The sequence below is a fragment of the Littorina saxatilis genome, linkage group LG15 (assembly GCF_037325665.1).
Source record: "Littorina saxatilis isolate snail1 linkage group LG15, US_GU_Lsax_2.0, whole genome shotgun sequence".
Classification (NCBI taxonomy): domain Eukaryota; kingdom Metazoa; phylum Mollusca; class Gastropoda; order Littorinimorpha; family Littorinidae; genus Littorina; species Littorina saxatilis.
Genome location: NC_090259.1, coordinates 23,756,075 through 23,766,074, shown reverse-complemented (window position 1 = coordinate 23,766,074; position 10,000 = coordinate 23,756,075). Strand labels below are relative to the sequence as shown.

The following is a 10,000-nucleotide window of genomic DNA, read 5'->3' as shown; positions in this document are numbered from 1 at the left end:
GAAGAAGAAGAAGAAGAAGAAGAAGAAGAAGAAGAAGAAGAAGAAGAAGAGAAGTACATGCTGCCAACACAAGCACAGGAAAGACGAACATTTTAAGACAAGAGGGGTGTAAGCGAGGGAAGGTTAATCAAATAATACGGTTACATTCTTTGTGCTCCTTTTTGCAAACTTGTATCTGAAAGCACTCACACACATCTGTGTTCCTGCTCCCTCTTAGCTATCTTAGAAGCTTGATTTAGATACATTTGTGTAGGTGTATGTACCGCACCAGTGCCTAGAAAAAGACTCAGGTATACAGTAGAACCCCTCTCTAGCGACCTTGAAAATGTTGACAAAAATCGGTCCTTATGGAGGGGGGTCCTTACAGAGGGAGGGGGCGGGGCCACAAAGAAAGTCACCTCAGAAAACAGAGAAGTTTGAGTTGCTGACGACCGTTTCCTCAAGCAAACTGCTTCGATTTCATGTTTGACATTGTCGATGGTGTCCACCAGTTCTGGTGCATGTTTCAATGCAAAAAGAGTTAGTTTCTGAGCAAGCATTTCTTTACAGCAGTCCCTGCAATGATGAAGGCCCTCCGAGAAAGAGAGTGAAAAATCGGCCACCGTTCTCAGCATCGCGTATCTGTGTGTAACCTCTTTCATTGAAAAGATACTCTTGTTTCCCTGCAGCCTTGACCAGTGAGTCGGTTACCTAATCTGTGAACCCTTCAGTTGTGTTGCTTTGTCAAAAGTTAGACACAGTCAACTAGTTTTGCTCTGAGTGAACAGTGCAGCTGGCCTCAATTAGCCGGTGACACCTCTCTGGCCACAGCACCAAACAGTACATGGCTGGGGGGAGAGAGAGAGAGAGAGAGGGGGGGGGGGTAGCTGGCTAAACTCAGTGGGGTGTCCGGTGTCACTGAAGTCAGCAGGAAGAGCATTGGAGAGAAATAGAGAGGTGTACTCTTCCAAACATCAGTTGTCAGCGCTTAGGGTAGTCAGTGAGGGAGAGTGATAGCGGTTTGTGTACAGTCCGACTGAAGAGTGAAAAGTCACTGCCACAAGATCGGCATGCAGAATGATTATGACATGCGGCTCTATCTGCTGGTTTTTTTTATTCAAACTGGTTTTCAACGCTTATTCTCACAAAGCATCTGCATACCTGCCTCTGCCTCTGTGCTGTGTTTGTGTGGCTGCTTTTGTATGATGTCAGTGCATGGTGAGTGCGTTCACTGCCTTGTGACTTGTCACCACTTCCCCACCTTTTTCAGAATGTTTTCTTGGAGTTGGATAATTCTTTGAATTTGCGATTTTCCAACATCAAGACTTTTTGCAATCGCGATGGCAGTTTCTCCCTTTTTGTGTCTGTTCACAACATTCACTCGATTCTCGAGAGTTAAATATTTTCTTTTCTTTGTAGACGCCATGTCGATCTCCACTGCTCTTCTGTCCAAAGACTGTCTATTCTGACTGAATTGAACGGTGTGTGTTGGTCACGTGAGTTTGTTTTCTCGATGATTGGTTTGTGATGTTTACTCAGCCCACCCAACCATCACACCTCTCAGCGGTTAATTAGTGCCTTTGCTTACGCAAGACGGTTATAACCGGTTTGTCAGTGATGCGTTACGCTGACTGAGTAATAATAATAATAAATAAAGTGTATTTATATTGCGCCTATCCCTTACAAAAAACAAAAATATTTGGCTCTAAGCGCATTACAACATGTGAAGGACTTGGTACAATCAAGTCTGACAAGTACAACAGCACAATATACAGTCGGTCTCTTAGGTAAAAGCAGCTTCGACAGTTAAACACTTCTACTAAAAGATCCTCTAACAATTTACAAACATAGTTAAAGAACATCGAGTTAATAGGAATTAAAAAAAAAGGTTCTTATAATAAAACTATCTAGCGAACGACGAAGAAGAAGAAGAATAAAACTATCAATGTCAATGTATAACAAGTCATTCAACGTAAATGGCCAAAGAACAACAATAAAACAATGGTGATAAAACAGTTATACTCAATGGCTAATAACGAGGCAGAGTTAAATAGTATCGACACAAGATTAAAACAAAACATATTTCTGGAGACGAATTAACAACAATAAAGCAATGGTGATAAAACAGTTTTACTCAATGGCTAATAGCGAGGCAGAATTAAATAGTATCGACACAAGATTTAAACTAAACATATTCCTGGAGACGCATTTAATAATTATACATGTATCAAATAATCAATGTACAAAATACAGCCCTCGCAAGCAACCCGCCCCCAGCCGGCCCACAGCGCGCTACGATGGCAAGCGACCCCTCTCCTTAATGTGGCAAATACTGAACAGTGCACACAACCAATTACTCGCATATACTCGTGTCGCTCACTCGCACACACACACAAACACACACACGGACAACATCGAATCACTCGCACAGGCTAGGGGTTGAAGTATTCCCGGAAGAGGTGTGTTTTTAGAGAGGACTTGAAGGAAGGGAGAGAGGTAGAAAGGCGGACAGACATGGGCAGAGAGTTCCAAATAGAGGGAGCTGTGTAGGTAAAGGCGCGCTTGCCGAAAGCGTTCAGTTTGACGCGTGGGACAACAAGGTGCCCTGCGTCAGCGGATCTGAGGTTGCGTGTGGGGACGTGTGGCTTTAAGAGCGAAGACAGGTAAGAAGGGGCAGAGTCTTGAAGGCTACGGTAACACAGGGTAGCTATTTTATATGTAATGCGTGCTTTGATTGGTAGCCAGTGAAGGGTCATGAGGAGAGGGGTGACATGGTCGCGCTTGCGCTTGCGCAGCACAAGACGTGCTGCATTGTTCATGATGCGCTGTAGGCGGTCTAGCTTGGCGTCTGGGAGGCCGGCTAGGAGCGAGTTGCAGTAATCCAGTCTCGACAAAATAAAAGCCGAAACCAGTGTCTTGGTTGCGTCGAGGGAAAGAAGGTGTCTGATTTGGCTAATCCTCCGCATTTCAAGAAAGGCGGTTCTGCAGAGTGAGTTGATGTGGGCGTCCATTGACAGGTTACTGTCAAGGTGGACACCCAGGTTTTTTACTTTGGTGCTGAATGTGACTGTGGTATCAGAAAGGGTAAGACTGGATGTTTCTGAAAGAAGCTTTAACTTTGATTGTTTGCCAACTGGCATGATCTCTGTCTTATCATCATTCATCTTGAGCTTGTTGACTGTCATCCACTGTTTGATGGAATCGCTGCATGATTCTATTGACTGCACTAACTCTGTAAACTGTTTGGTGTGTGCGGATTTTTGTAGTTGAGTGTCGTCTGCGAACATGTGGTACAGGACATTGTGGTGCTTTATGACTTTGCTTAACGGCTGCATGTACATAGTGAATAACACTGGGCCTAACACAGATCCTTGTGGGACACCATACTTTAATATGGTGTCCTCGGAGTGCTTATTCTGGATCACAACAGCCTGAGTGCGTCCAGTCAGGTAGGAGCAGAACCACCCCAGAGCCGTGCCTGTTATGCCGAATGTGGTGTTCAACCTTGCCAGCAGTATATCGTGGTCAAGGGTGTCGAACGCTGCGGATAGGTCCAACAGGGCCAGAAGCGAAACAGAGCCGCTGTCACAAGCAGTGAGAAGAGTGAGTCTTGGCTTTGTCTGACAAAATCGTCACACAAGCTGTTAGGTCGGTCCTTAGACGTTAGAGCGGGGTGGTCGCTACACTGGTGACAACTATATAAGGAAACACATCGGTTAAAAAAAAAAGGGTCGTTGTGGCGGGGTAGTCCTTAGAGAGGGGGGTCGTTGTGAGGGGTTCTACTGTACTCACATACAAAATATATAACAAATAGACAGACGAGCAGATAGACAGAGGAATTACATATACAAATCAGCAAGCGAAACAGAAAACTACACCAGCATTGTTGAATCAGCTGCTTTAAGGAAGGTATGGAACATCTTTTATTTACCTCTCTGATGTCAAAGCCTTTGTGGACAGGTATGTACTGAGGATAGCACTGCACCTCTCCATGCCCTGTGACAATAAGGACACACATGTTTCAATGTAGACTCCTTCAGCAGATGAGGGAACTGAATTACCGGTCGTCACCGCCTTTCACAGGTTGTGTACAATGGAAAGTTACATGAAAGGTTGTGTAGCTGAAAGAACTTTCAAACAAATAATTTTCACTGGTAAATTCTGCATAATAATTTGAAGTAAATACTCCAGATAGCCTAGGTGTTGTTTCAACCGATGTCACCTTTACAGGTATTGGCGAATGATTATTCATTTAGTCAGCCCTGAACATTGTTAGTCGTAGTCTGATATCAATCTATAACCGCCATTCCTCTTAATTTTCTCCTCTGCAATCCCTTTTGAAAGCCTTTCTGATAAAAAGAAATACTGAGCTCACGTGCACAACTTTGAAGTTCCCCTTCTGCCACATCTTTCAGAATGGACTCTGAGATTGGACATGGATCTGAAATACACAAAAATCAGGTTGAACATCAAAAAGACGGGTGCAGTGGCGTAGTGGTAAGACATCGGCCTCCTAATTGAAAGGTTGTGAGTTCAAATCCTGGCCGCTGCCCCCTGGTGGGTTCAGGGTGGAAATTTTTTCGATCTCCCAGGTCAACTTATGTGTGCAGACCTGCTAGTGCCTTAATTATCTCCCTTCGTGTGTACACGCAAGCACAAGACCAAGTACGCACGGAACAGATCCTGTAATCCATGTCAGAGTTCAGTGGGTTATAGAAACATGAAAATACCCAGCATGCTTCCGCCGAAATCGGCGTATGCTGCCTGAATGGCGGGGTAAAAACGGTCATACACGTAAAACTCCACTCATGCTAAAAGCATGAGTGAACGTGGGAGTTTCAGCCCATGAACGAAGAAGAAGAAGAAGATCATAAGTAAAGCACGACTGATTTTCTGCGATTTTTGATGTTCTTAATATTAAGGGAGAAGTTATGTTGCAAAAAACAAAATGAAAACCAAACTGTTCCCTTCCTGAGGAACCTAAACCCCTCACTAATATGGTTTTACTCACCTAGCGTGGGTATATGAACCTAAATCCCTCATCAATATTGTATTACTCACCTAGCGTGGGTAATGAACCCAAACCCCTCACCAATATTGTATTACTCACCTAGCGTGGGTATATCCAAACCCCTCACCAATATTGACTGTATTACTCACCTAGCGTGGGTATATGAACCCAAACCCCTCACCAGTATTGTATTACTCACCTAGCGTGGGTAATGAACCCAAACCCCTCACCAATATTGTATTACTCACCTAGCGTGGGTATATCCAAACCCCTCACCAATATTGTATTACTCACCTAGCGTGGGTATATCCAAACCCCTCACCAATATTGTATTACTCACCTAGCGTGGGTAATGAACCCAAACCCCTCACCAATATTGTATTACTCACCTAGCGTGGGTATATCCAAACCCCTCACCAATATTGACTGTATTACTCACCTAGCGTGGGTATATGAACCCAAACCCCTCACCAGTATTGTATTACTCACCTAGCGTGGGTATCACAAGAGAATTGTAATCCACACAGGCATCTGCTCCCAGGCCTCTGACAGTGTCAATCAAAGTTTGATTGACAGACAGGGTCAAACCCTCTCTCTGTAGCAAGACCAAGTTCAGTGTCGATGGATCACACATGCTGTCCTTCTGTACGTCACACAGCAACACGGCAAGGTAACTGTCATTGGCGTACAGCATGAACATGTAACCTGGACAGAAAAAGAATAACACTGAGAAAGACTGAAAACCCCGGCGTAATTCAAAGGAATAAAACTCGCAAACAGGTTCGAAGAAAGGCCAGTGTTCAGTACACATTCACAAACTTTGTAAATTAATTATAAATGTGAAATCCTGAGCACAATTTTTGGGGGGTAAGAAATGCATCCATTCATCTCTCTGTTTATCTGTAAGACTCACGTCACCCATCAAAGCCTTAACTCTAGTAAAGAAGAAGCCAGCTCTAGACTTGCGCGAACTCTAGTAAAGAAGCCAGCTCTAGACTCGTGCGAAGTCTAGTTAAGAAGAAGCCAGCTCTAGAATCGCGCGAACTCTAGTTAAGAAGAATCCAGCTCTAGAATCGCGCGAACTCTAGTTAAGAAGAATCCAGCTCTAGACTTACGCGAACTCTAGTAAAAAAGAGGCCAGCTCTAGACTCGCGCAAATTCCAGTAAAGAAGAAGCCAGCTCAAGATTTGCGCAAACTCTAGTAAAGAAGAATCCAGCTTTAGATTCGCGCCAAGTCTAGTTAAGAAGAATCCAGCTTTAGATTCGCGCGAAGTCTAGTTACGAAGAAGCCAGCTCTAGATTCGCGCGAACTCTAGTAAAGAAGAATCCAGCTCTAGATTCGCGCGAAGTCTAGTAAAGAAGAAGCCAGCTTTAGATTTGCGCGAACTCTAGTAAAGAAGAAGCCAGCTCCAGATTTGCGCGAACTCTAGTAAAGAAGAAGCCAGCTCCAGACTCGCGCAAACTCCAGTAAAGAAGAAGCCAGAGACTTACACGCACAGTGCAGCTTGAGGAATAAGCAGCCTATGGTGGTGTGTGACTTTAATACTCACCATAGGGCGTTGCACTGTCACAGTAGGTCAGTTCAAAAGCAGTCCCAGCCTTGCTTGTGTCTCTATTCAGTTCCATCAGTCTGGCTGGAAGACACTCCTGTCTCTCCGAGCTGAAATGATGCACACAGAAATGAAAATACAGTGGAACCCCCCTTTTAAGACCCTTTTTTTCCAGACATGCTGTTCCTAACATCTGCTAATATTGACCTCTATTTTAAGACCCTTTTTTTCCAGACATGCTGTTCCTAACATCTGCTAATATTGACCTCTATTTTAAGACTTTGAAGACCCTTTTTTTCAGACATGCTGTTCCTAACATCTGCTAATATTGACCTCTATTTTAAGACCCTTTTTTTCAGACATGCTGTTCCTAACATCTGCTAATATTGACCTCTATTTTAAGACTTTTAAGACCTGGTTTTCCAGACATATGCTGTTCCTAACATCTGCTAATATTGACCTCTATTTTAAGACTTTTAAGACCTGGTTTTCCAGACATATGCTGTTCCTAACATCTGCTAATATTGACCTCTATTTTAAGACTTTTAATACCTGGTTTTCCAGACATGCTGTTCCTAACATCTGCTAATATTGACCTCTATTTTAAGACTTTTAAGACCCTTTTTTTCCAGACATGCTGTTCCTAACATCTGCTAATATTGACCTCTATTTTAAGACTTTTAAGACCTGGTTTTCCAGACATATGCTGTTCCTAACATCTGCTAATATTGACCTCTATTTTAAGACTTTTAATACCTGGTTTTCCAGACATGCTGTTCCTAACATCTGCTAATATTGACCTCTATTTTAAGACTTTTAAGACCCTTTTTTCTAGACATGCTGTTCCTAACATCTGCTAATATTGACCTCTATTTTAAGACTGTTAAGACCCTTTTTATCCAGACATGCTGTTCCTAACATCTGCTAATATTGACCTCTATTTTAAGACTTTGAAGACCCTTTTTTTCAGACATGCTGTTCCTAACATCTGCTAATATTGACCTCTATTTTAAGACTTTTAAGACCTGGTTTTCCAGACATATGCTGTTCCTAACATCTGCTAATATTGACCTCTATTTTAAGACTTTTAAGACCCTTTTTTTGTGTGTGTGCGCGTGCGTGCGTGTGTGTGTGTGTGTGTGTGTGTGTGTGTGTGTGTGTGTGTGTGTGTGTGTGTGTGTGTGTGTGTGTGTGTGTGTGTGTGTGTGTGTACTTTTAACATTGTACGCTAAGTTTTGCTTAGTGCTTGGGATCTTGGTGTTATGTCTCAGTTAAATGTATGCTTTGTATGCTTGTTGATTTGTGCTAGTTTATTCTATAATGAATTTGTAAAGCGCCTGGAGCCAATTGATGGGACTCGCGCTATAGAAAAGTTATTTATTATTACTTTTTTCCAGACATGCTGTTCCTAACATCTGCTAATATTGGCCTCTATTTTAAGACTTTTAAGACCTGGTTTTATCCGATTTTTGAGGTCCTCAAAGGGGTGTACCATTGACACAAAAACTTTACTGAATCGACCTTTCCCGCAAGTTTGAAATCGGGGGGAAAACCGAGGGTCTGTTCGACCGTAAACCGCGGTTCGTAGCCGCCCACCAATAGAATGGCCTACAATCACGGCGTGCTTTCCTGGCATCACGGCAAAATTAAGATCAACAACGAAAAAAAATAGAAGGAAAAACAGTACCTTAATGATCGTTGAAGCGAAGACACGGGATCAAGTAGAAGAATAGAAGACACAAGAGAGCGAGAAGGAAGTATAAAGAAGAGAAGTTAGAGAAAAGACGAAGAATAAGTCAAAAGTAGAGACAGAGCAAAATTGATGTTGTCTGTAGGTAGACAAAGAAGAGAGTCAAAGACGAAGAATAAGTCAAAAGTAGAGACAGCAAAATTGATGTTTTCTGTAGGTAGACAAAGAAGAGAGTGACCGGACGCGGTCAAGGGGAAAGCATCCACGCTAATTAAGCTGTCTGGAACAATCTCTGGCAATACCCAGCGATTGGTCCATGTGCTGCTCATTAATATTCATGAGGTTAACAGAGGAATTCCGATTTCTCATAAATGTCCTTGTTACTCACAAGACTTTTTATGACATGAAATGAGGTGTTTTTTAAAGTAAAAAACAATTGGTTGAGAAACGTGTTGCAATTTATGGACTGCTAGCCCATTTAGCCTTTAGTATCGCCAAGTCATTGGGAGCATCCATCAGCAGTTCATTTGAAACCAAATTCTCTCAAGTTAGTTAGTTAACTGTTGCTTAATGGGTCCAGCGGACCATTTAGGCCAAATCAGGACCCCTCTCTCAAGTTCTTCTTCACCTTACTCTTTGTTTTCAAGAATCATATTACAGTCGTACCTGCCCTGGAGACCAACTCTATATTAGGCCTAAAAAAAAATAGGTGTGGTTACGGTAACCCGACCTACCCTATTTTTTTGGGCCGACCCTATAACTTTTTATTACCGTACTTTCCGGGTGACAAGGCGCTTCGTTATCTAAGACGCACCCCCTTCTTTTTAAAAAAAATTGTAATCCAGTCACCCATTGGACGCAGGGGGCCGATAGGGCGCACCAAAACTGAAAAATATACCGTAGTCGAAGAATGAAAATAAGCCGGCGAGATCAAAGCCAGGTCCATTGTTTATAGACAGGACCTTCTTCCCAGGGGTCAATGACCCAGTTTTTGCCATGAGAGGTGGTTCCTGTCATATCTGAGAGAGGAAACACTTCCTGCTTCGGGGTCAGTGACCGGTCAGTGACCGAGTTTAACAGAGTCGAACTCTGTGTGTGCGGCGAGATCAAAGACATTGTGATAGCTGGGTGGCCTTGTTTATAGACACGACCTTCTTCCCAGGGGTCAATGACCCAGTTTTTGCCATGAGAGGTGGTTCCCCTGTCATATCTGAGAGAGGAAATACTTCCTGCACCGGGTCAGTGACCGGTCAGTGACCGAGTTTAACAGAGTGGAAATAATTATGTGTGCTCTGTGTGTGCGGCCAGATCAAAGGCAGGCATTGTGATAGCTGGGTGGCTTGAGAGCTCGAGGAAACTTGGCCAGGGCAGTACCTAGTAGCTGAAACATGCATTATCACAAGTTGTTTGACTGGTACTCAGGCGGTCTCTTTGATTTTTTTCGTATTTCATACACGGATTAGACGCTTCGTTATACAAGACGCAGGGGTCGAACTCGAGGAAAAAAGTCGCGCCTTATGACCCGGAAAGTACGGTACATTTGTCAAAAAAATACCAAAAAACCCCAAGTAAACGAGTGCAGAAAACGCAATGAAAGCGAAAGCGCCCGAGTCGCACACTTATTTCCCTGTCAAGTAGGTTTAATTTGTACACATTAGAAAAAAAAGTTAAAAAAAAAAAAAAAAAGTGATTGCCTACCTTCCTACCCTATTTTTTTGGCTATGTTACCATAACCACACCTATTATTTTTTTTGGCCTTACTACCATCCA

The 10,000-nt window shown here is 43.0% G+C and overlaps 1 protein-coding gene across 3 annotated transcripts in view; it reads right to left on the bottom strand.

Moving 5' to 3' along the window:
* The window catches only part of LOC138948880 (uncharacterized), a 102,399-nt gene that overhangs the window by 34,079 nt on the left and 58,320 nt on the right, over positions 1-10,000 (bottom strand). For all 3 annotated transcript variants that reach the window (XM_070320512.1, XM_070320513.1, XM_070320514.1), the window contains exons 32-35: positions 6,541-6,650; positions 5,480-5,695; positions 4,355-4,420; positions 3,911-3,975 (exon numbers count right to left, since the gene is read on the bottom strand). In XM_070320512.1, coding sequence (XP_070176613.1) covers positions 3,911-3,975; positions 4,355-4,420; positions 5,480-5,695; positions 6,541-6,650 — 457 coding nt within the window. The remainder of the gene's footprint in view (positions 1-3,910; positions 3,976-4,354; positions 4,421-5,479; positions 5,696-6,540; positions 6,651-10,000) is intronic.